A 27278-nucleotide genomic window follows, 5' to 3' on the forward strand; every position below is an offset into this window, starting at 1 on the left:
CAATAAACCATAAACAATTAATGAACATGCACCTGTGGAACGGTCGTTAAGACACTAACAGCTTACAGACGGTAAGCAATTAAGGTCACAATTATGAAAACTGAGGACACTAAAGAGGCCTTGCTACTGACTCTGAAAAACACCAAAAGAAAGATGTCCAGGGTACCTGCTCATCTGTGTGAACCTGCCTTAGTCATGCTGCAAGGAGGCATGAGGACTGCAGATGTGGCCAGGGCAATAAATTGCAATGTCCGTACTGTGAGATGCCTAAGACAGAGCTACAGGGAGACAGGACGGACAGCTGATCGTCCTCGCAGTGGCAGACCACGTGTAACAACACCTGCACAGGATCGGTACATTCAAACATCACACCTGCGGGACAGGTACAGGATGGCAACAACAACTGCCTGAGTAACACCAGGAACGCACAATCCCTCCATCAGTGCTCAGACTGTTCGCAATAGGCTGAGAGAGGCTGGACTGAGGGCTTGTAGGCCTGTTGTAAGGCAGGTCCTCACCAGACATCACCGGCAACAACGTCGCTGGACCAGACAGGACTGGCAAAAAGTGCTCTTCACTGACGAGTCGCGGTTTTGTCTCACCAGAGGTGATGGTCGGATTCGCGTTTATCGTTGAAGGAATGAGCGTTACACCGAGGCCTGTACTCTGGAGCGGGATCGATTTGGAGATGGAGGGTCCATCATGGTCTGGGGCAGTGTGTCACAGCATCATCGGACTGAGCTTGTTGTCATTGCAGGCAATCTCAACGCTGTGTGTTACTGGGAAGACATCCTCCTCCCTCATGTGGTACCCTTCCTGCAGGCTCATCCTGACATGACCCTCCAGCATGACAATGCCACCAGCCATACTGCTTGTTCTGTGCGTGATTTCCTGCAAGACAGGAATGTCAGTGTTCTGCCATGGCCAGCTAGGAGCCCGGATCTCAATCCCATTGAGCACGTCTGAGACCTGTTGGATCAGAGGGTGAGGACTAGGGCCATTCCTCCCCAGAAATGTCCAGGAACTTGCAGGTGCCTTGGTGGAAGAGTGGGGTAACATCTCACAGCAAGAACTGGCAAATCTGGTGCAGTCCATGAGAAGGAGATGCACTGCAGTACTTAATGCTGCTGGTGGCCACACCAGATACTGACTGTTACTTTTGATTTTGACCCCCCCTTTGTTCAGGGACACATTATTCCATTTCTGTTAGTCACATGTCTGTGGAACTTGTTCAGTTTATGTCTCAGTTGTTGAATCTTGTTACGTTCATACAAATATTTACACGTTGCTGAAAATAAACGCAGTTGACAGTGAGAGTACGTTTCTTTTTTTGCTGAGTTTACACATAGCATGCTGAGTTTCAAAGGTCATCAAACAATTGCAAAAAAAGAGTAATACAAAATGTCTTAAAAATGAGAAGCCACACTTCCACAGAAATTACTACAACTATTGAAGGTTGTGTTTGTATTTTTTGTGTGGGTGATTAATGCTGTTTGTTTTTGATGGGCCAAATCCTAACTTGAGAACTGTGTGCGTAAATCAAATGACTTATCTTTCAAGTTAGGATTGGGCCTGCTGGGAGCTACATTAATTACATGACATCTTCAGGCTCTCGCTTTCTTCTCTTTGCGTCCTGTGCCTTCTGATGACGCATCTGCCTTCCTTTTGTGAGCCTTAGAATAAAAATGACATTAGAATCAAATCAATTGCATGTCTATGTGTAAATGTTACAAGGTATGTATGAAATATTAATATTCTAACACTTGAGTATTGATCCATTTGTCATGGTAACATGGTTCAGAATCCTCAAGATGGTCAGCCAATACACCTGTTGGATTTTGGACATTAAAATAGTTCAAATCTGTATATTATTCTTTTGAAATGGTAAGATCAATTACCGTCTGGCTTTTTGGTGTTCTTTTCTTCTTTTCAGCACGCTCCTTTTCCTCAATCTCCATATTTTCTTTTTCGATGAGGGAGATGAGAGTGTTACAACGTCGCTGGAGTTCCTGGGGGAACAAGAGACAGCTGTTAGCAGAGAACAAGAAAACAATAGTACAATGTATGTCTGCTGTTCCTCTCTGTTAGCCAGTCTGTTTGTAGCAACAACAAAAATATATATTCATTCAATATGCTCTTGTGTGGTTATTACAGTTTTTGTTCATAATATTGACATTTCAATAACCAAAACAGTTCATGTAACATACCACTTTGTCAAAGCACAAAGTAATGAAAAATAACCRCAGAGAGGTAAGTGTCTCTGTATTCAAGTGATGCATGAAACTGAATCTATAGGAGTCTTTCATCCCATGAATTCTCATCCATCTCAAATTGTAAAGGAGGAACACATTGAAACAAATTCAATTCTATATTCCGCCATACCTACTATAAATGTCAGGCAAGCAAACAAGATGATCTCTGAATTCACTACAAATGTACTACTTTCTATAATAAAAGTAATAAAACAGGTTTTTATGATGGGTCCAGAGAAAGCAAAGAAGTAGGACACTAAGACACTGTAACTGGGTTTATTGACAGGCAGTCCAGGTGTCATATCAAATACCTGTTAAGTTCATGTTTTAAGTATCCCTATACTTCTGTTATTACGGGGCTATCACTGAGTCAAGAGTGCGCATGCGCAGGATGTCTTGTGGTTGATGGACCTAGCCTTGAGTGTAATGGCTACCTTGTAGTGTGTTCATATAGTATAGAAAACTTTGTTAAACTGGAACCTTGTCGTTGTGTCATTTCGAGTTAACAATACCCGTGCCCATGTTTGCTCACCTAACCCTTCGAACAGCTACAACATAGTCAAACTGTTCAGGGTATACTGTACCATGGCAGTTCGGGACTTGATGAACCAGTCAAATCTGAACTGGGGAGCGTTCCGTACACACTGTCGGAGTTCCTCATAAACATTCTCCTTGTCAAAGCCCATCTTGTGAAGCATACAGATCAGGAACCTGTCCTCCTCCTCTGTGTAGTTCTTCCCTTTATTGGTGCCATACTGAATCCTCAACTGGTGGAATGGGGCCTTGTATCTCGCAACCTGAAATGAATCAAGACAACATTTCCATTTCGTCAATTTGAAATTAAGAATTCATCTTGGCGCATACTCAAAATAAAAGGTTGCTAGTATCACATTCAAATAATTAATTTCCACAGTATTTACAAGGAAAAATATGTTTTAGAGGTAATCATTTYATTTGAAAGATCAATACAAAAATACTTATCAGCCACTATCCAACACACTTGAGCACTTATTTAGAAAATCTAAACAACTTATGTAAAGTAGTTCACCTTAGCATCCAGTGCCTTCTTAATGCTGATCCTCCTCTGGATGCGGGCCTCACCACGCTCGATCTGGGCCATGATTTTCTCAATATCCTGGAGTTCATTGCACCGCTCCCAGAAAATGGCTTGAAAATAAAACAAGAGTATGAAAAGACTAGCGTGGAGCATATAAAATGATAATAAGCTGTAATACATACAAGAATGGGTCTCTAGTAAACAACTGTAATGGAATAATAGATGATGATCATTATGATGATGAGGACCTCCGGTATCTTACCAGAATATTCAATGACTTCTTCAGGGTTTTTCCCCTCGACTTCCCGAGCGATGTTGTCGATGTCATCACGGCCATATTTCTCATTGGCTTTAATGAACTGATTGAAATCTCTCTTGTTCCAACTTGTGAACCCCTGCGAAATAACATTCACCATAAACACAGCACTTGTTAGATACAAGCTTTAGCATGTCCAATAATGTGGCACCTTTTGTGACAAACACTATAGGGATCTTAGACAGTTGTGTCTAGCCTAGCGCCCTCCAGTACCTGTGTAAGAAGCTTCTCCTTCTCCTCAGTCTCCTCAGGACTGAGCGGCCCTGCCTCGTCGATCTTCCTCTGCTCCTCCTTCTGCACCTGAGCAGAGTTAGAAATGTCAGGGCTCCTGGGCACCTGCAGCAGCACAGAGGAGAGGACGGACACAGCTCATATTAGATAAACCTCTGATGAGACATAACACTGAACCGCTCTGTCTCTCGCTATTAAGCTGGGCGAGAGACCCCTAAGGCTGGGTGAAGCGATAGACAGGCCTGTTGGGGAACCAGGCTAACTGGGCAGAACTGAGCAGATGTACCCTGGGATCAGGTGGCATAGGGGGAATGTGTGTGTGTATTTGTGTTCTGTGGTTCTGGCAACATGGAGGAGTAAAAGCTCCAATCTGTCTCAGTTCAGCAGTCTGCCTTGGCAGCGAGTGCCTTGGCACAGTTAAGCACTTGGGATGCTGCTCACAAATGTCAGAGTTGAGACACACTTCTATGGGCTCTATTCACCATCCCACAACTAATATGTTGGCTCTGTGAAAGCACAAGCCAACAGATTTCAAAATATTGTTTTTAAATATTCAACTTTGTAAATTGTTTCAGTAAAGTAGAACCAGCAAGAAGGGACATTCAAGTCACAATACCATGTGCAGGAAACAAGAATACATGACTATAAATGGCTAAGCTTAACGCTACCTATGTCAACATAGGCACACTTTATTTATCCCTCAGACAATGAACTTAACTACAGCCGTCTTACCTTGTAGCCTATAGTATTCCTGTAGAAAAGGATCTCCATCTCTAGCAACTCAAACAGGCGAGGGGGAAAGAACTGGAAGTCCTGGATGTTGGGCTGTTTGGGGGGACGTGGGGCCTGAAATACATTCATCATTATTAATCATGTTCTGGTGCGCAAGATTAACATATACCTCTTCGTATACCTCGTCATCATTCTGACTTCTTGACCATCATTATTTGGAAGAAGTGGGAAACAAGAGGAATGATTAGAGTTGCAAAGCTACCGGTAATATACCAAAGTTACCGGAATCTTCTATAATTTCGGTAATGAAGAGGTAATCTATGGCAATTTAGGTCATTTATACTTTAATAACTCACTTTTTTTATTCATATACAGTATTAATTTATTATATCTGTGTCTATATTGCCTATGAGTTTCTAGTGGATAGACCATATGGTTAAAGAGAAAATAGCCTAATTATCATAAAAAGTATATAATCAACAAAGACATTATTTTCAATTAACTCTGCAATTCTTCCAAGTATTGACTTTTTTTCACAACTGCCACCAGTTTGGAAGTTACCAAAGTTTGAATGTTACCAAATTTCTGGTAGTTTACTTTGCAACCCTACGAATGATTGACTAGCAACTCTTCCATGAACACGAGGACCACGGTTACTATAGTTTTGTGATATAATGTTGGTTTTATTTCTATTGGTTTTTATTTGAACATTTTGTGAGGTGGTTGTTCGGTTTCTCAAGCTTGATGACAGTTGTCCACAGACAGAGAATATTCTCTCCACGAACGCTTGGGATGCAGGGGCAGAAACCAGATCCAGTGTCACAGGGTACAGCTTTGGATAAACAGCGATCCTTGCCTGCCAGAACTGGAGGTGACTCTAAACATGCCCCCCTTCACCTCTTCCAGGCATTTCCTCAGCTCACACGGGGCACTTAATGCCCTGCCAGGTTGACTCTTGGGACAGTGAACTCAGACACAATCCTCGATGCGAGAAAGCTATATTTATGAAGCACTGTGGTCGAGATGCTTGCTGGATTGATCTTGCTGGTATCTTCTTGGGGTACTCCTGCCCCATGGCTGTACTCTCTGATTTACTGAAGTACAAAAGACTCTGCTTCCCTCATCAGTGGCTCCGTCTGTTGAGCGAAGTGACAGAGAGACATTTTGGGTCCATCAAGCAAGCTGCTGCAGGGGATGGATCGAAATTGGCTGCCAGAAGACTCAGTATGCATGCGAAGTGCTCACACTGACTTCAGGAGGACCTGTGCCAACTGTTTTGCAATAGTAATTGACTGCAAGTGTGCCTCAAGGTTGAGAAAGCACGGCACCACATCCGACTACGACTGGCTGTCAGTTTGAAGTTGGTCGGTGTAGATTGTGAACGGCTCCAGCAACTTCACAAGCTGTTCTAGCTTGGCCCAGACATACTCAGTGCTCGCCTTTGGATTTCTTCCCTGTTAGCTAATGATAGTGATGCACAAGCTAGGCCTATCTGAAACATCGGCATCTACTAGAAGCATTTACCCGCCAGATTCAGAAGCCAGAAAACCCCATTAGAAGCTTGAAAACCTTGTCCAAGAAAAAAATGAACTAAAGATAATTTGATGGTTTTTCCTTTAAGTTAATTTTGTAGTCAAATATAATAGTTTCAGTATAGTTTTCGTTTTTCAGATTTTTATTTATTTAACTAAATAGTTTTTCCAATTTTGTTTTTATTTTAGTTTCAGTTTCAGTTTTAGTTTAGTATAATAACCTTGATTGGGACAGCACTTGAATAAGCATGTCATTTAAAAGCAGGGATGCAAAGCAAGGCGGTTGGCGGTTTCTGTGTGATTGATCTGTGAGTGGGCGTTACCTTGGGGGCTCGAGGTTCACTGACACGCAGGGCCTCTCTGAAGTAGGCATCTACCGCATAGTTGGCTTTCCTCTCTCTTTTAGGAGGCTCAATCCATTCCATCATACTCAGCTACAAAAAAAGACCAGTCCATCCCTCACAAGGTGAACCAACTCAGTGTACGGTATATGATGCACACCTCATTTCATGGTTACGGTGGTTTGATAAAGTTTATTTCATAAGCATCTATGAATAGTATATGTATGCCATCTTTACCTCTATCACACAATATTCACAAAGTTCAATATCTAAGATGAAATTCAACCTGAGGCACAAGGGACTTAGCTAATCAAAGTACAGTATCATATCAAGCTGCTCAGTTGGTTGAGAATGGCACTTGCAATGCCAGGGTTGTGGGTATGATTCCCACGGGGGACCAGAATGAAAAAGAATCGCTCTTGGATAAGAGAGTCTGCTAAATGACTAAAATGTCAATGCAAAATGCTATTTGATGCTATTAACCGTGAGTCATGACAAAACATGTAGTAATTTAATACCTTTTGCTTCTCTCTGTAGTCCTCCCCTTCAAAGTTGTAGAGGCTGGTCTCTGCTCCTCCGGTGTCCACAGTGAAGTTCCTGAGGGAGCTCTCTCCCAGAGACTCCATGCGCTCGTTCATCTCAGCTGTCTATGATAAGTCAAAAGGCAGTGGTGTAAAGTACTTAAGTAAATAAATACTTTATACTACTAAAGTAGTTTTTTGGGGGTCTGTACTTTACTATTTATATGTTTGACTACTTTTGCTTTTACTCCACTACATTCCTAAAGAAAATTATGTACTTTTTTCATACATTTCAAATGCTTAGCAAGACAGGAAAATGGTCCAATTCACACACTTATCAAGAGAACATCCCTACTACCTATGATCTGGAAGACTCACTAAACACATGCTTCGTTTGTAAATTATGTCTGAGTGTTGGAGCGTGCCACTGGCTATCCGTAAAATAAAATAATTTTTTTTACAAATTTTTTAATCGTGCTGTCTGGTTTTCTTAATATAAGGAATGTGAAATTATTTATACTTCTACTTTTGATACTGAAGTACATTTTCACAATTACATTTACTTTTGATGCTTAAGTATATTTAAAACCAAATACTTTTAGACTTTTACCCAAGTAGTATTTTACTGGGTGACTTTCACTTTTATTTGAGTCATTTTCTATTAAGGCATCTTTACTTTTACTCAAGTATGACAATTGGGTACAGGTGAAGACAGGTGAGCACAGAAAACCAAGCAGCCAGTCTGTCAACCAAACACTGTGTACTGATCCTTCCCATGGTCCTCACTCACCTTCTTTGCCCCCCTCTCTAAGAGGGTGTTGATGTCTTCGTCCGTGAGCTCATTGTCTTTGGAGGCGAAGACGTGAGTGGCCCCATGCCTGATCATCTGCAGCATCTCATCTTTCCCCAGCTTGTTGGACTGCTCCATCAGCCTCCCTGGAAAGTTGAAAAGATGTGAGAAGTAGTTGTGGTGTGGGACTGAATGTACAAGACCCTGCAGCAGGCACTTCCATCCATGTCTCAGGGTCTAGATCATTCTATAAAGTACATGTATGCATGCATGTACAGTATACATGTGTGGTCTAATTTTGTCTCAAGCCTAACCAAGGTCTGTCTTGCCTGTCCCAATAACAAATCCAAGTCTGATTTACTGTCTGCTGAGTCAGACCATACATTTTTTTCTTTTTAAAGGTAAGGACACATTTAAGGGATTTGAACATAGAATTAGGAATTAGAATACTAGAATGGACATGAACCTTCTTATGATGGTCCAAAGGTCAGCCATGTTGGTCAGGGAGTTGGTCAACCACAGTTTGTCAGTGCTGTGATAAGATATTGTGAAAAACAATGAATGTGAAGAAAGTATCTGCACTGTGTGTTAACTAGCTAGCCAGGCAGTTTTAGAGGAATCACCTGCCAATATGCCAACATTCCATTCAAACAATGCAGTTAATCCACAGCCATACACAGGCTCAGATCAGTTCATAATAAGAATAATTCATTTAATTTGTAAAGCTCTTTTCTCACACCCAAGGCACTGAATAGGACTTGGATGAGTTATAAATGCAGCAGGTACTGATATTGTATCATATAATAGCACTCAGCTTTCCAAGAAAACACAACATGAGACATTTATGGACTGTTTACATATATTTTAGATGCTGTTTATCCAGAAAATGTGTATAAAAATCCATACTGTAATTATAATATYACAATATTTTATGTTGACTATAATTCCATTACATAATTTTCCTGTGTAAGTAAAAGCAGGAAATGCATCACCTACATTATGCCTCTACTGCCATTCATTCCAATTAGACTGGTTTTGGATTTCTTCCTGACCAAGCTGGCTGCAAATTTCACCCCATTATGGAACTTTGAGAGTTTATGACATAACCCCTCTAGTAGTTTTATATGATCTACATGGATTTGAAAGCCATGGAATGATAAACCACGAAGTTGCAAATTAAAACCATGCTGAATACCTTGTTGTATAACAATGGAGTCTAGCCTCAACTTCATCTCAGCTCTCTCTACAATCCTCTCTTCGACTGTATTATCAGTGATGAGGCGGAACACACGCACTGGTTTCTTCTGACCAATTCTATGAGCCCTGTCCTAGAGAGGCAAAAACAAACACACTGATTGCCTCAGTGTATGGATGTGTCTATTTCTTTGAAACAAGACACTTTGTAAAAGTAAAAGACAAGATACAAGCCAGTGTTATGAACTAACATTACTAGTATTTTTGTATGCATGACATAGAATTTCACACATAAGTGACTAATAATAATTCATATTTACTTTTATTTAATACTGACTAATAATTACTTATACTTACTACTGACTAATATTTACTTTTCCAAATGGTTAATATACAGTGCATTCAAAAAGTTCAGACCCCTTCCCTTTTTCCACATATGTTATGTTTCAGGTTTATTCTAAAATTGATGTAAAAAAACTAAAATCCCTCATCAATCTACACACAATACCCCATAATGACAAAGTGAAAACAGGTTAAGACATTTTAGAAAATGTATAAATAAATAAACAGAAATACCTTATTTACATAAGTAAATCAGACCCCTTGCTATGAGACTCGAAATTGAGCTAAGGTGTTTCCATTAATCCTCCTTGAGCTGTTTTTACAACTTAATTGGAGTCCACCTGTCGTAAATTCAATTAATTGGACATGATTTGGAAAGGCACACACCTGTCTATATAAGGTCCCACAGTTGACCATGCATGTCAGAGCAAAAACCAAGCAATGAGGTCAAAGGAATTGTCCGTAGATCTCCGAGACAGGATTGTGTCGAAGCACAGGTGTGGGGAAGGGTGCCAAAACAATTCTGCAGCATTGAAGGTCCCCAAGAACACAGTGGCCTCCATCATTCTTAAATTGAATAAGTTAGGAACCACCAAAACTCTTCCTAGAGCTGACCGCCCGGCCAAACTGAGCAATCGGGGGAGAAGGGCCTTGGTCAGGGAGGTGACCAAGAACCCAATGGTCACTCTGACAGAGCTCCAGAGCTCCTCTGTAGAAATGGGAGAACCTTCTAGAAGGACAACCATCTCTGCAGCACTCCACCAATCAGGCCTTTATAGTAGAGTGAGCAGACGGAAGCCATTCCTCAGTAAAAGGCACATCACAGCCTGCTTGGAGTTCGCCAAAAGGCASCCAAAGGACTCTCAGAACATGAGAAACAAGATTCTCTGGTCTGATGAAACCAAAATTGAACTCTTTGGCCTGAATGCCAAGTGTCACGTCTGGAGGAAACATGGCACCATCCCTACGGTGAAGCATGGTGGTGGCAGCATCATGCTGTGGGGATGTTTTTCAGTGGCAGGGACTAGGAGACTAGTCAAGATCGAGGGAAAGAAGAACGAAGCAAACTACAGAGAGATCCTTGATGAAAACCTGCTTCAGAGCACTCAGGACCTCAGCCTGGAGCGAAGGTTCACCTACCAACAGGACAACGACCCTAAGCACACATCCAAGACAACGCAGGAGTAGCTTCGGGACAAGTCTCTGAATGTCCTTGAGTGGGCTAGCCAGAGTCCGGACTTGAACCTGATCGAACATCTCTGGAGAGACCTGAAAATAGCTGTGCAGTAAAGCTACCCATTCAACATGACAGAGCTTGAGAAGATCTGCAGAGAAAAATGGCAGAAACTCCCCAAATATAGGTGTACCAAGCTTGTAACATCATACCGGTACCCAAGACTCGAGGCTGTAATCGCTGCCAAAGGTGCTTCAACAAAGTACTGAGTAAAGTGTCTGAATACTAATGTAAATGTCATATTTAAGTTATATTCTTAATACATTTGCAAAAAAATTCTAAACCTGTTTTTGCTTTGATATTATGGGGTATTGTGTAGATTGATGCGAAAAAAGGCTGTAACGTAACAAAATGTGGAAGAAGTGAAGGGGTGTGAATACTTCCTGAATGCACTAATATATATAAATATATATATATATATATACACACAGTGGGGAGAACAAGTATTTGATACACTGCCGATTTTGCAGGTTTTCCTACTTACAAAGCATGTAGAAAATCCAGAAAATCACATTGTATGATTTTTAAGTAATTAATTTGCATTTTATTGCATGACATAATTATTTGATACATCAGAAAAGCAGAACTTAATATTTGGTACAGAAACCTTTGTTTGCATTATAGAGATCATACGTTTCCTGTAGTTCTTGACCAGGTTTGCACACACTGCAGCAGGGTTTTGGCCCATCCTCCATACAGACCTTCTCCAGATCCTTCAGGTTTCGGGGCTGTCGCTGGGCAATACGGACTTTCAGCTCCCTCCAAAGATTTTCTATTGGTTCAGGTCTGGAGACTGGCTAGGCCACTCCAGGACCTTGAGATGCTTCTTACGGAGCCACTCCTTAGTTGCCCTGGCTGTGTGTTTGGGTCGTTGTCATGCTGGAAGACCCAGCCACGACCTATCTTCAATGCTCTTACTGAGGGAAGGAGGTTGTTGGCCAAGATCTCGCGATACATGGCCCATCCATCCTCCCCTCAATACGGTGCAGTCGTCCTGTCCCCTTTGCAGAAAAGCATCTCAAAGAATGATGTTTCCACCTCCATGCTTCACGGTTGGGATGGTGTTCTTGGGGTTGTACTCATCCTTCTTCTTCCTCCAAACACGGCGAGTGGAGTTTAGACCAAAAAGCTCTATTTTTGTCTCATCAAGACACATGACCTTCTCCCATTCCTCCTCTGGATCATCCAGATGGTCATTGGCAAACTTCAGACGGGCTGGACATGTGCTGGCTTGAGCAGGGGGACCTTGCGTGCGCTGCAGGATTTTAATCCATGACGGCGTAGTGTGTTACTAATGGTTTTCTTTGAGACTGTGGTCCCAGCTCTCTTCAGGTCATTGACCAGGTCCGTGCGTGTAGTTCTGGGCTGATCCCTCACCTTCCTCGTGATCATTGATGTCCCACGAGGTGAGATCTTGCATGGAGCCCCAGACCGAGGTTGATTGACCGTCATCTTGAACTTCTTCCATTTTCTAATAATTGCACCAACAGTTTGTTCTTCTCACCAAGCTGCTTGCCTATTGTCCTGTAGCCATCCAGCCTTGTGCAGGTCTACAATTGTATCCCTGATGTCCTTACACAGCCTCTCTGGTCTTGGCCATTGTGGAGAGGTTGGAGTCTGTGATTGAGTGTGTGGACGGGTGTCTTTTATACAGGTAACGAGTTCAAACAGGTGCAGTCAATACAGGTAATGAGTGGAGAACAGGAGGGCTTCTTAAAGAAAAACTAACAGGTCTGTGAGAGCCAGAATTCTTACTGGTTGGTAGGTGATCAAATACTTATGTCATGCAATAAAATGCAAATTAATTACTTAAAAATAATACAATGTGATTTTCTGGATTTTTGTTTTAGATTCCGTCTCTCACAGTTGAAGTGTACCTATGATAAAAAATTACACACCTCTACATGCTTTGTAAGTAGGAAAACCTGCAAAATCGGCAGTGTATCAAATACTTGTTCTCCCCACTGTATATATATATATATATATATATATATAGAAGTACATTTCCAAGGAAGCCACAACTGAAATGTTTCTAACCATTGCTTGCAGGTCCACTTGAGGGTTCCAGTCGGAGTCATACAGGATGACGACGTCTGCAGTTGCCAGGTTAATGCCCAGACCTCCAGCTCTGGTGCTCAACATGAAAATGAACTTGCTGCTGTTGTCAGCATTGTAGGCCTCTATGGCTTCCTTGAAACATGGCCATAAAGCTAATGCATTAGTTAGACACAATATCTAAAATATCAGTTTTGTTTCATGTAGTTAAATTAATTACACTTTACACAAATTTTACAAGCACAGTCAGTACGAGTTCAGTGTTTTGAAGTAAAGATACTACAAAAACACGACCATGGTAGGTTTGATTGAACTGTTCCAATACAGCTCCTTATGTTTTCCATGGGAGCCTGTGATTGTGGTCAATGAGGCCTCATCAGCTGAAGTCATGCCCCGTACCTGTCTGGCTTCGTGTGGAGTGTTCCCATCTAGACGGCAGTACTCATAACCTCTCCACATGCAGTAGTCCTCAAGAATGTCAAGGACCCTGGTCATCTGGCTGAAGATGAGGACTCTAGACCCTGGCAACCAATGAGACAAAACAGTAATTCCATTAGGGAACAGAACAGCATACAATATCAGGTCACATAGCTCTAGTTCAAATGCAATCTCCACAAAGGGGAAAAAACATGGCAGAAAATGATTCATGGGGTTTCTTGCATGCCAGCAATGTTTGATTAATTCTAAATGAGCATGGCTAATTTGATTGTCAAATGAACGTCTCATCATGAAAGCTTCATGAAAAAACTTGAAATTATACATGTGAATCCTGATATTCTTCAACAAAATGCAAACTTTTGAGCCTGTATGCTATGAGGTTGTCCTTGCCCTTTTAACCTCTACGAGATGGGTGTCTGATTTGTCATCCTGAGGGTCCCAGAGATAAAATGTAGCATCGTTTTGTTTGATAAAATATTTTTTTATGTTCAAATGTAGGAACTGGGGTCTACAGTTTGACCCCACTGCTGTCTCTGGCTCCACACTCACCTCACCACCTAGATGTGAAAGTTCATGTATAAGCTAATGATCCATCATGTATGACATTCCTGGGAGTGTGTAAAATGTAAAAAGTTTTTTTTACCATAGCATTTTTGAATGTTCTCTATAGTTATGTACTTGAAAATGTATCAATTGACCAATTCAGCACATTTGGACAAACTCCTGGCAGACTTGATACAAAATATTGTYCAGTAATGTAATTCACTGGATCAGTCTGACCTTGCACACACACACTACTGTCATCTGGTAGCCAACATCTAAATTACACCTAGACTCCTATCTGAAAGTATGGCCTTTCTCTTGCATTTCAAATATGTTTTTGTTTGTATTATCTTTACCAGATCTAATGTGTTATATTCGCCTACATTAATATCACATTTCCACAAACTTCAAAGTTTTTCCTTTCAAATAGTATCAAGAATATGCATATCCTTGCTTCAGGTCCAGAGCTACAGGCAGTTAGATTTGGGTGTCATTTTAGGCGAAAATTGAAAAAAAGAGTAAGATCCTTAAGMGGTTTTAAAGGACCATTATTTACTTGAATCTATCAGAGTTTGTATATACAACCTATTGCATAGTCTGTTACAACTGAACATGTACAGTAACAACCACAGATCAAAGCTCTGAGATAAAGACATCAAATTTACATGAATAATGTTGGGATAAACTACAGTAAAAGCATTTAATGATCAGAGAGAATGTAGCACCTTGCTCCTGGACTTTGGGCAGCAGTTTGTCCAGGGCCACCATTTTGCCGCTGTTGGTTACAAGGTGAGTGTCGGTGGTGTAGGGGGGTCCAGGCTCGGCCCCATCAAACAGGTATGGGTGGTTGCAGCACTTCCGCAGCTGCATCAGGATGTTCAAGAGACGCATCTTGTCAGTTTTTCCAGAAGAATTGAGGATGTCAATGTCCTTCATCAGAATCCGTGTGTACCTAACAAAAATAGAACAAAACATTGTTTCATTTGAAATAATTTTTCTTGAATTTCATAGGTAGAAACATTGAACCAACAAAAGCTATTGCCAACACTGGGAAGTACTAAGTATTTGAACCAAACACATACCATTCTCGCTGCATCTTACTCAYTCCGAGGTAAATCTTCACCTCTTTTTTGGGAGGCAGGTTTTTCTCCACTTCAGCTTTAATGCGACGCAGAAGGAAAGGCCTCAGCACCTGTACAAAGCAAATGCTTTAATTAATCTATTTTTACCCATGTATTACAAGTATTTCATTACATACACTGAGTGTACAAAACATTAAGAACACCTGCTCTTTCCATGACATACACAATCTGTGTAGATGAAGGGGAGGAGACTGGTTAAAGAAGGATTTTTAAGCCTTGAGACATGGATTGTGTATGTGTGCCATTCAGAGGGTGAATGGGCAAGACAAAATATTTAAGTGCCTTTGAACAGGGCATGGTAGTAGGTACCAAGTGCACCATTTGTGTCAAGAACTGCAACGCTGCTGGGGTTTTCACACTCAACAGTTTCCCATGTGTATCAAGAATGGTCCACCACCCAAAGGACATCCAGCCAACTTGACACCACTGTGGGAAGCATTGGAGTCAACATGAGCCAGCATCCCTGTGGAATGCTTTCTTGTAGAGTCCTTGCCCTGACAAATTGAGGCTGTTCTGAGGGCAAAAGGGGGTGCCACTCAATAGTAGAAAGGTGTTCTTAATGTTTTGTACACTCAGTGTATATCATTAACAAAATATATATTTAACCTTTATTTAACTAGGCAAGTCAGTTAAGAACAAATTCTTATTTACAATAATGGCCTACCCCGGCCAAACCCGAACGACGTTGGGACGACAATTGTGCGCCGCTCTATGGGACTCCCAATCACGGCCGGATGTGATACAGCCTGGAATCAAACCAGGGACTGTAGTGACGCCGCTTGCACTAAGATGCAGTGCCTTAGACCGCTGTGCCACTCGGGATGTATTATTTATACTGAAAATAAATATAGATAAGAAGGAACCTGCAGTGAACTCTGAACGTAATGAAACACAGCTTACCGCATGCAGACGCTCCACCAGCTTCTGGTCCCCCAGACAGTTGTTGGTGTCAAACCAAGAATCAAAGTCCTGAGAATTAAAGAAAAATGTTCCTTTTGTTTTTAACACATAGATTTTCCATGAAAGTGCAAAAGTTATTTTAGAGAAGAAAAAGAAAAGAAAAGATGATTCTGCTTTGGCTTCAGATGTAGAGGGGATTAGAGAAAAGGACAGGATACATATGATCAGCTACTGCCTCTGGGGGTGACTGGGGGGAGGGATCCCAGACAAACTGGGAGGAACTGACAACAGAACAGAGCAGTGCCTGAGGGGGGAAGCCTATGCTCGGGGCTACCTTTCCCTCTGACACATCATGGAAAGACAAGAAGCATGTCAGGTGGGGCTGAGGAGCTCAGTGATTGACTGAAGCGAATTGAAACTTGGTGATATAAATGGAACAACAAAAAACATTAAGATACTGCTGGAGGGTCTTTTGATACAAAACAACAAAAGAATGCAGTTCCATTTGCCTGGAGCGATATATGAATTTCTTTTTCCTCGATTTGGTATTCCAGTCACATGAATCTAAAGGAGAGGAATATCACTACAAGAGGAATACATGGAGAGAACAAACAGAGGCAGGACTCACGTTGGCAGAGTTGAAGACATCAGGCAGCAGGAAGTTGAGGAGTGACCACAGCTCATGGAGGTTGTTCTGCAGAGGTGTTCCAGTCAGGAGGAGACGGTTGGTGGTTTTGAACTCACGGACAATCTCTGAGAGCTGACAACACAGGATTAATGTAAAGGTTACATACAAATCATTAAAAATGATTGTGTATAGGCCAAACTTCATTAATTGAAAAGTAGAAAAAGAAACATGTTTTATCCCTAAATTATTTTAATTTGAGTTCATACCTTAGACTTCTCATTTTTTATCCTATGAGCTTCGTCAATGACAAGGTATCTCCAGTTGAACTTCTTGAAGACAGATTTCTCTCTGATGACCATCTCATAGGATGTGACGCAAACATCCCATTCCCCTGGCATCATGACATCACGAATGAAAGCCGCCTGGTGAATAAGGAGAACATTTGTCAAAGGAGTCATTAGTGGTCTTGGTTACCTACCCACCTGATAATGTGTTATGAAAGGGGATGTTTAATCAGTGTCAATCAAGAGAAAATACAGGACATACCCTTGCATCCTTGTCCCCGATGAGACAGACTGCCTTAAGGGTTGGTACCCAGCGTTTGAACTCATTCATCCAGTTGTGTAGCGTTGATTTGGGAACCAGAACCATGTGGGGGCCTGGAATGTTCCTGTAATGCTTCAGGTATCCCAGCAACGCAATGGTTTGGAGGGTCTTCCCCAAGCCCTGTGGTCAATAAACAAATAAACAACCTGTCATACATACAGCGCATAAGCTTGACTCACAACTAGTGGCACTTACCAGAGGCTTAAGGGCCATCCACACCAAGGACAATAACTATAACAATAAAAAAAATAAAAGTTGTTCTAATTCAAGTGAACAGCAGCGTCCACACTACAACAATAACTATAAAAACAGTGGAAAACAATAACAATAGCTATCGTTGGGATAACTTTGTGTGATTTTATCCCTGTCTCCCCAACAGTACAACGTCAAAAAACAATCCAAAATACGTTCTATTAAAGCGTTCTAGGTTCTAGGTGCGCAAGGAATAGCTGCTCGGAGGGGAGAGGCAGAGTGTGCGGTGAGCTTTTCTGAATAAATGGGCATGTAAGCATATTGGTATCCACATGAATTATAGGACGACTTCGAAGACTCATGATCCACGACAGACAGCGCATCTCAATGTCAGAAGAAGCCCATATTTTCCTATGTACACCATATAGAAAAGTATGTGGACACCCCTTCAAATTAGTGGATTCGGCTATTTCAGCCACACCAGTTGCTGACAGGTGTATAAAATTGAGCACACCGCCATGCAATCTCCATAGACAAACATTGGCAGTAGAATGGCCTTACTGAAGAGCTCAGTGACTCTCAARGTCGCACCGTCATAGGATGCTACCTTTCCAACAAGTCAGTTCCAACAAGCTGCCCTGGTCAACCGTGTGCTGTTATTGTGAAGTGGAAACATCTAGGAGCAACAACTGCTCAGTCATGAAGTGGTAGGCCACACAAGCGCAGAGAACGGGACCACCGAGTGCTGAAGCGCGTAAAAATCGTCTGTCCTCGGTTGCAACACTCACTACCAAGTTCCAAACTGCCTCTGGAAGCAACATCAGTCAGCACAAGAACTGAAATGGGCTCGCCGCCATTGGACTCGGGAGCAATGGAAGCTCGTTCTCTGGAGTGATGAAGCARGCTTCACCATCTGGCAGTCCGTCGAACGAATCTGGGTTTGGCGGAAGCCAGGAGAACGCTACCTGCCCCAATGCGTAGTGCCACTGTAAAATTTGGTGGAGGAGGAATAATGGTCTTGGGAAGTTTTTCATGGTTCGGGCTAGGCCCCTTAGTTCCAGTGAAGGGAAACCTTAACGCTACAGCAMACAATTACATTTTAAACGTTTCTGTGCTTCCAACTTTGTGGCACGTTTGGGGAAGGCCCTTTCCTGTTTCAGCATGACAATGCCCCCATGCATAAAGCGAGGTCCATACAGAAATGGTTTGTCGAGATCGGTATAGAAGAAATTGACTGGCCTGCACAAACCCCTGACCTCAACCCCATCGAACACCTTTAGGATGAATTGGAACGCCGACTGCGAGGCAGGCCTAATCGCCCAACATCATTGCCCGACCTCACTAATGCTCTTGTGGCTGAATGGAAGAAAGTTCCCGCAGCAATGTTCCAGCATCTAGTGGAAAGCCTTCCCAGAAGAGTGGAGGCTGTATTTTTTTTTATATAACCTTTATTTAACCAGGTAGGCTAGTTGAGAACAAGTTCTCATTTACAACTGCAACCTGGCCAAGATAAAGCAAAAGCAGTGCGACAAAAACAACAACACAGAGTTACACATGGAATAAACAAACGTACAGTCAATAACACAATAGAAAAATCTGTATACAGTCTGTGCAAATTAAGTAAGGAGGTAAGGCAATAAACAGGTCATAGTGGCGAAGTAATTACAATTTAGCAATTAACACTGGAGTGATAGATGTGCAGATGAGGATGTGCAAGTATAGATACTGGTGTGCAAAAGAGCAGGAAAACAAAAACAAATATGTTATGAGGTAGGTAGTTGGTTGGATGGGCTATTTATAGATGGGCTGTGTACAGCTGCAGTGATGGGTAAGCTGCTCTGACAGCTAATGCTTCAAGTTAGTGAGGGAGATATAAGTCTCCAACTTCAGTGATTTTTGCAATTCGTTCCAGTCATTGGCAGCAGAGAACTGGAAGGAAAGGCGGCCAAAGAGGGTGTTGGCTTTGGGGATGACCAGTGAAATATACCTGCTGGAGCGCGTGCTATGGGTGGGTGTTGCTATGGTGACCAGTGAGTTGAGATAAGGCGGAGCTTTACCTAGCAAAGACTTATAGGTGACCTGGAGCCAGTGGGTTTGGCGACGAATATGAAGTGAGGACCAGCCAACAAGAGCATACAGGTCGCAGTGGTGGGTAGTATATGGGGCTTTGGTGACAAAACGGATGGCACTGTGATAGACTCCATCCAATTTGCTGAGTAAAGTGTTGGAGGCTATTTTGTAAATGACATCGCCGAAGTCAAGGATCGGTAGGATAGTCAGTTTTACCAGGGTATGTTTGGCAGCATGAGTGAAGGAGGCTTTGTTGTGAAATAGGAAGACGATTCTAGATTGCATTTTGGATTGGAGATGCTTAATATGAGTCTGGAAGGAGAGTTTACAGTCTAGCCAGACACCTAGGTATTTATAGTTGTCCACATATTCTAAGTCAGAATCGTCCAGAGTAGTGATGCTAGTCGGGCGGGAGGGAGCGAGCAGCGATCGGTTGAAGAGCATGCATTTAGTTTTACTTGCATTTAAGATCAGTTGGAGGCCACGGAAAGAGTATTGTATGGSATTTAAGCTCGTTTGGAGGTTTGTTAACACAGTGTCCAAAGAAGGGCCAGATGTATACAGAATGGTGTCGTCTGCGTAGAGGTGGATCAAAGAATCACCTGCAGCAAGAGCGACATTAATGATATATACAGAGAAAAGAGTCGGCCCGAGAATTGAACCCTGTGGCACCCCCACAGAGACTGCCAGAGGTCCGTACAAAAGGCCCTCCGATTTGACACATTGAACTCTATCTGAGAAGTAGTTAGCGAATCAGGCGAGCAGTCATTCGAGAAACCAAGGCTGTTGAGTCTGCCGATAAGAATACAGTGATTGACAGAGTCGAAAGCCTTGGTCAGGTCGATGAAGACGGCTGCACAGTACTGTCTTTTATCGATGGCGGTTATGATATCGTTTAGGACGTTGAGCGTGGCTCAGGTGCACCCGTGACCAGCTCGGAAACCAGATTGCATTGCGGAGAAGGTACGGTGGGATTCGAAATGGTCGGTGAGCTGTTTGTTCACTTGGCTTTCGAAGACTTTAGAAAGGCAGGGCAGGATGGATATAGGTCTGTAACAATTTGGGTCTAGAGTGTCTCCCTCTTTGAAGAGGGGGATAACTGTGGCCGCTTTCCAATCTTTAAGAATCTCAGACGATACGAAAAAGAGGTTGAACAGACTACTAATAGGGGTTGCAACAATGGCGGCGGATAATTTTAGGAAGAGAGGGTCCAGATTGTCTAGCCCAGTTGATTTGTAGGGTTCCAGATTTTTCAGCTCTATCAGAACATCAGCTGTCTGGATTTGGGTGAAGGAGAAGAGGGGGGGGGGGGGGTTAGGGCCAGTTGCAGAGGGGGGTGCAGAGCTGTTGGCCGGGGTTGGGGTAGCCAGGTGGAAAGCATGGCCAGCCGTAGAGAGATGCTAATTGAAATTCTTGATTATCGTGGATTTATCAGCGGTGACAGTGTTTCCTAGCCTCAGTGCAGTGGGCAGCTGGGAGGAGGTGCTCTTATTCTCCATGAACTTTACAGTGTCAGGCAGTTAACCCACTGTCCCTAGGCTGTCATTGTAAATACAATTTTGTTCTTAACTGACTTGCTTAGTTAAATAAAGGTTAAAAAAAACAATAGCATGGGATTTATTCACTGTAATAGCTACTGTAAATTGGACAGTGCATTTAGATGAACAAGAATTTAAGCTTCCTGCCCATATCAGATATGTCTATGTCCCGGAGAGTTGGCTGTTGTATACTACGTCATTCTAGTCACATTAGCGCACGTTAGCGACAACCTTCCCAGTTTAGGACCCAACCCGTAAAAGTTAAAAAGGCTTCTGAAGTTTGCAATTTACGCTTTGAAATTTCAGACTTAATTTTCCCTCATAAAGAACGCTACAGAGGGTAGTGCGTATCGCCCAGTACATCACTGGGTGCAAGCTTCCTGCCATCCAGGACCTCTATACCAGGCCCTAAAATTTGTCAAAGACTCCAGCCATCCTAGTCATTGACTGTTCTCTCTACTACCATACGGCACCAGAGTGCCACGTCTAGGTCCAAAAGGCTCCTTAACAGCTTCTACCCCCAAGCCATAAGACTGCTGAACAGTTAATCAATGCTATTTGCATTGACCCCCTTTTTTAAGCTTCTGCTACTCGCTGTTTATTATTACCTCAATTACCTTTATTATTACCTATTGCCTCAATTATCTCGACTAACCTGTACCCCTGCACATTGATTCGGTACCGGTACCCCCTGTATATGTAAGTGCTAATGCCCAAGAAGCCGGTGTCTGGAGGATATATTGGCACGGGTGTTGTTAGGCCCGAGCCGAAGTCGATGGCCGGCAAACCGTGCCAATATATCCTCCAAACACCGGCCTAGGGGGCATTATCACTTTTATACAACGGGTTACAAATATATTCAAATAATGATTTACGTTATTTAGATGAATATTTATCTTATTCATACTATTTCATAATTCCACAAGCTATATTCCCGGCACAAATCTAGGGTTGCTACCCAAGCCGGCTGGTCATTCATTCTATCGGTTCAGTTGCCAGAGACATGGGTTGCAAAATTCCGGGAACTTTAAATAAATTCCCTGGTTATGCAGAAATCCTTGTTGGAAGATTCCAGGTTTCATGTTTATTCCCTCCTGATTCCGGGATTCCTCCATCTGGGATTTTGGGAAAACCAGGGAATATATTGAAAGTTCCCAGAATTTTGCAACCCTACCGGAGACACAACCCAGTCGTTCAGTCTTTTTGTTCTGGATCTATGGACGCGACCCAGTCGTTCATTCTAAAATTGTTCCATTGCCATACAGGCTGGCAACTTTTCATCCCTTGCTTTATCACAAGAGTAGCTGCATTTGCATTTGTTTAAGCTGTTTTCTAGAGTCATTTAGTTGGATACATCCAATGAGCTAATGAGGCGCGATTTCGCCGGGCATAGAAAATGTGCTCTCTAGTCAGGACACTGTTATTCTAGGAGCTAGCCAACAACAGAGCTAACACAATCACTACAAACTGAAGCTGGAAAGACTGCAAACTAGCTGCACTTCGTTTCGTTTGACCTTTTTTCAATTGACATTTCTTTGTATATATCCTTAAAAATGATAAAAGTTATTTGTCACATGCGCTGAATACAACAGATTTAGACCTTACCGTGAACTGCTTACTTACAAGCCCTTAACCAACAATGCAGTTCAAGAAATAGAGTTAAGAAAATATTTACTTAATAAACTAAAATAAAAAAACAATKAAAAAGTAAAACATTAAAATAACAATATCGAGGGTATATACAGGGGGTACCGGTACCGAGTCAATGTGTGGGGGTACAGGTTAGTCAGGGTAATTTGTACATGTACTGTAGATAGGGGTAAAGTGACTATGCATAGATAATAAACAGCGAGTAGCAGCAGTATAAAAACAACATAAATAGTCCGGGTGGCCATTTGAATAACTGTTCTGCAGTCTTATGGCTTGGGTGTAGAATCTGTTAAGGAACCTTTTGGACCTAGACTTCGGTACCGCTTGCTGTGTGGTAGCAGGGAGAACAATCTATGACTAGGGTGGCTGGCGTCTTTGACAATTTGTTGGGCCTTCCTCTGACACTGCCTAGTATATAGGTCCTGGATGGCAGGAAGCTTGGCCCCAGTGATGTTCTGGGCCGTACGCACTAGCCTCTGTAGCGCCTTACGGTCGGATGCCGAGGAGTTGCCATACCAAGCGGTGATACAACCAGTCAGGATGGTCTCGATGGTGCAGCTGTAGAACTTTTTGAGGATCTGGGGACCCATGCCAAATCTTTTCAGTCTCCTGAGGGGGAAAAGGTGTTGTCATGCCCTCTTCACGACTGACTTGGTYTGTTTAGACCGTGATAGTTTGTTGGTGATGTGGACACCAAGGAACTTGAAACTCTCGACCCGCTCCACTACAGCCGCGTCGATGTGAATGGAGGCGTGTTCGGCACTCCTTTTCCTGTAGTCCACGATCATCTCCTTTGTCTTGCTCACGTTGAGAGAGAGGTTGTTGTCCTGGCACCACACTGCCAGGCCTCTGACCTCCTCCCTATAGGCTGTCTCATCATTGTCGGTGATCAAGCCTACCAATGTTGTGTCGTCAGCAAACTTAATGATGGTGTTGGAGTCATTATGAAAGCTGACTCATGATTTCAACTGGCTGAGAAATGCTGCCTGCCTGCCTGTCTCGACACGTTCATTACTATGGGACAGCTGGAGATAGAATTTGAATTTTTAAACAATGTTGCAAATGTTGGAAAGACAGACAGCAAGGTTTATACAAATCTCCGCTGTTGAAAACTAAATATTAGTCTAAAATGAAATGTGAGATAATGTCTAGATGCTTTTTATAGTGGAGATTAAGTTTATAAATTACCTGGCTGGGCTGATGAGACAGTGGATTGCGCAGTCAGATGAAACAGAGTAAATAGGCATTTTAAAGTCATAGATTTAGCCGGTGGTAACTTGTGGAATAGACACTGGCTGGAATGCGGTTTAAACCAATCAGCATTGAGGATTAGACCCACCTGTTGTATAAAGCCTCGTTATTGTAATTTTATTGTATWACTTTTTTTCTTACTTTAGTTTATTTAAAAAATTGTTGGTTAGGGGCTTGTACGTAWGCATTTCACAGTATTTTATAAAAAATGTATTTAACCTTTATTTAAAGGTCAGTTAAGGAAAGTCAGTTAAGAACAAATTCTTATTTACAATGACTGCCTACCCCGGCCAAACCCTAACCCGGACGACTCTGGGCCAATTTTGTGCCGCCCCATTGGACTCCCAATCACAGACGGTTATGATACAGCCTGGAATTGAACCAGGGCCTGTAGTGACGCCTCTAGCATTGAGATGCAGTGCCTTAGACTGCTGTGCCACTCGGGAGCCTCACAGTAAGGTCTACACTTTTTGTATTCGGCGCATGTGACAAATAAAATGTGATTTAATGTTTGATTTGACACATCTCTACTAGCCTCTCTCTTCCAGCTGTTACCATGCGCATTCCCAGGAAAAGCTACAGGCTACAAAAGCTATATGACATTTATTTTTAGCATTTTTTTTTATAGTACACCTAACAGCCTATTCGAGGACACAAGCAGGCATGCTCTTGCTAATTGCTGAATGTAAAAAAAAGTTGAGGAGAAAGAGTGTTGGTGTGATTACTTTAGCTGGTGATAACATTGTTGCATTGCAAATGGTGCACAGAACAGACAGATGAAAAAGAAGATTTGACAACTATTAGAAAAATTGAAATCACTTGCACACCACTAGAGCAACGAGGCAAGCACGACATGAAGATGCACAGGCTAAACAGCGTTTGTTGTTGAATTGCTACATTTAAAATATGTGTTTCTATATTATTATCTACATTGAAGTATTATTTGCAGTAGTCACTATGAAAATGAACACACCATGAAAATAGTGAATGGTATGCGTTACATTAATAAGCCTACAGCGTGCAGTAGGATGCGTTAATCAGTTGATTGACAGGTGTAGCCTAGAGTGTAGAACAGGGGTCGGCAAACTACGGCCCGCATGGGCGGGAGGTTTGAGTAAAAATGATGAGCTGGGAAATGATTGTTTTGGGTAAAAAAATAAACCCCAGGCCATACTCAAACATCTAAAACTAGATAGAAAGTATGTAGATTTTATAATGGACCTATATATTTTCAAATAACTGCTCTTTTTCTGTCCCTCCATTGAATTTCAAAATCCTGATGTGGCCCTAAAGCCAAAAAGTTTGCCCACCCCTGCTGCAGAACGATAAACATTCCTCTAGTGTGGATGCTTGCCAACGTTTTATAGTTATGTATAGTTTATCTTTATCATCCTTGGTGTGTATGTCCCTTTACACTTGGATATCAATATATGGCTCTGGCACTTAATGGAGGCAAGTAAACATCAACTATTGTTAATTCTATGATTAAGTTACAGTCATTATTACCATTTCATCAGCCAAGATTCCATTAATGCCATTTTCATAAAGGGAGATCATCCAGTTGAGACCTCTGATTTGGTAATCTCTCAGCTCTCCATTTTTTACATCTGGAAAATACAAAAAGTTTTGTCATTAATGGAGGGGGAAAAAACGAATCATCAGCAGTTCTCAAATGGGAGCTAATTAGTATTAGAGGTATACACCTGCTAGAATACAACACTGAGTTACACCTGCTACAGTTCATTTACATGGAGGGCTGACTATTAAAATTAGCATTTAAAAGCTATATGAAAACACCGTACAGGATGGGGACTCTTCAAAGCGAACCAAGACGTTAGCTGCCTTCCTGCTCTCAGATAACAACTCCTCATCTTCTTCTTGTTCTGTGCGTCGGTGGCGGTTACTGTAAAAACACAGGTGGCGGACAAATAGTATGCTTTGCTACAATGGTAAACAGACTGTATTGTTTATTATTCATGGATTATTCACCAATATAGCTTGTTTATTTACAACAACATAGACCTGACATTTAGAAAGTTGTAAATAAAGGCAAGACTCTTAAAACAAGTCAGCAGCCACATACTCTCCAACAGAGAGGAGATTTTGTTTCTCATCCTGTTTAACGCGAGGTCGTCCAGGTTTCACTTTCAGGGGTGAAGTAGGAGACTTCTGAGACGCAGGCTGGATGAAGTGGGCAAAGAGTTCTGTTTGCTTGAGCAGAAACTCAAACCGGTTCGCTCTATCTGTTTTCTATGGTAAAAAGACAGGGGGGGGGAAAAATACAGAAATACACCAACAAGTTGTTTTTGACTAGTAAGGATGTGAGATCAATGTTATGCTTAACTTTAATTTTGCCATTCACATTCTCCCTATACACTGCAGTCTCACTACACACTGCAATTCCCCACATTTACCACAGTGGGGAGCCCATTGCAAAAGTTGGAAAAAAATGTTATGTTTTTCTCAAATATCTGGCACAGAATTCAACCAATGCTGTGACTAATCTGTGTCACGTGATACTCCCTAATGTAATCATTCAACTTGCAATTGCATTTTTAAATATTAAATGAATCCATAGAGAGAGTTTGTGACAAAGCAATTTGTCTCACCCTTTTCTCTTCGTATTCTGGATCCACATCTCCCTCCGCCTTAGGCAAAGCCTTCGGGGGTGGCTTCAGCTGAAATGGGGGGTCTTTTGCCTGCGCACAAACACAGTAGACTACTTTATGACTTGCTCACTGAATTGTARATATTTATTTAGCATATGATTCACTAACATTTAATCAATGTAATGTGCAATTTAAAACAATTTTGTATGGCTATTTCAGTGATCTTATACGGGAATGTGCTGTGTATTGTATACCATTTCCTGTGAATTCATGCAACATTATTTTATAATACGTTTAATCAATATAGATTTATGGTTGAAGGTCGAGAAAGTTTGCTACATGTGATGCTTGTTGCACAATRAATTATAATACATTTTGAGCACGTTCACATATTATTTATTATAAAATGTGCAATAAGTTATGCCTTCAATTGAACCGATGTTAAAGTTCAAGCAGTTAGGTACACCTCACCACGAATGTTCTTCATAAACATTAAATTGTTAGCTACTGTAGCCAATTGACATTCCCCAGAGCGCAACAAGCAGCTAACGTTAGTGTTGAAAGTAGACAGCTGATTTGCTCTGGGCTGGTCTTGCTGCATGCGACTGTGCGGTGTGCTGCCTGGGCTAAGTGAAACAGACGACAAGCTACACATACAGTCAGTTTGGTTGCTCTGGGACTCCAAGGTTTGTCAGACTGAAATTGGCAGGATTTAAAAGTCTACGGGAATATTGGCAACATTTCTCTCAACCGCACGACGACAAACATTGTAGCTAATGTTTTCTGGTCAGCGTTTGACCTGGTGGTATCTAGTTAGCTAGCATCTGTAGAGAGCTATGCAGATGTGTAAGCCTCCTTCCCGCCATGTTCCCCCCCAAATCAACAATACTGCAAACTTCTAGCTAGCTACTAACACTCTATCTCATATTTCTGGAAAAGAAGATGTCTGCTTTCAAATGCTCACCTCTTCATCTTCGGGTAAAGGCTCTCTTGAAGTTGACGGAATCTCTTCATCTGACATTCTGTGGACTTTGCTTTTATCATGAGTTTTTAGACCAGACTGTAAGTTATTATACAGCAAATAGGCTTGGTACGTCATTAGATAGAGCATTGT

The 27278-nt window shown here is 42.0% G+C and overlaps 1 protein-coding gene across 2 annotated transcripts; it reads right to left on the bottom strand.

Moving 5' to 3' along the window:
- Positions 1 to 1235: 1235 nt before the first annotated feature.
- Positions 1236 to 27278, bottom strand: LOC111950752 (SWI/SNF-related matrix-associated actin-dependent regulator of chromatin subfamily A member 5). 2 transcript variants are annotated; one of them, XM_023968619.2, is made up of 24 exons: positions 27129 to 27278; positions 26165 to 26254; positions 25639 to 25805; positions 25358 to 25458; positions 25062 to 25162; positions 16795 to 16974; positions 16515 to 16670; positions 16249 to 16380; positions 15621 to 15689; positions 14661 to 14770; positions 14304 to 14530; positions 12997 to 13118; positions 12580 to 12732; positions 8968 to 9100; positions 7773 to 7918; positions 6980 to 7108; positions 6444 to 6554; positions 4589 to 4702; positions 3839 to 3961; positions 3572 to 3704; positions 3301 to 3419; positions 2837 to 3049; positions 1899 to 2009; positions 1236 to 1673 (listed from the first exon to the last, which is right to left on the bottom strand). In XM_023968619.2, exons 1-24 carry the CDS (start codon positions 27273 to 27275, stop codon positions 1605 to 1607), a joined length of 3156 nt encoding a protein of 1051 aa, XP_023824387.1. In that variant the 5' UTR covers positions 27276 to 27278; the 3' UTR covers positions 1236 to 1604. The 2 variants fall into 2 exon arrangements, with proteins under 2 accessions (XP_023824387.1, XP_070290645.1); XM_070434544.1 differs by lacking the exon at positions 25639 to 25805 and having other exon boundaries at positions 27129 to 27267.

The sequence above is a fragment of the Salvelinus sp. IW2-2015 genome, linkage group LG23 (assembly GCF_002910315.2).
Source record: "Salvelinus sp. IW2-2015 linkage group LG23, ASM291031v2, whole genome shotgun sequence".
Lineage (NCBI taxonomy): Eukaryota > Metazoa > Chordata > Actinopteri > Salmoniformes > Salmonidae > Salvelinus > Salvelinus sp. IW2-2015.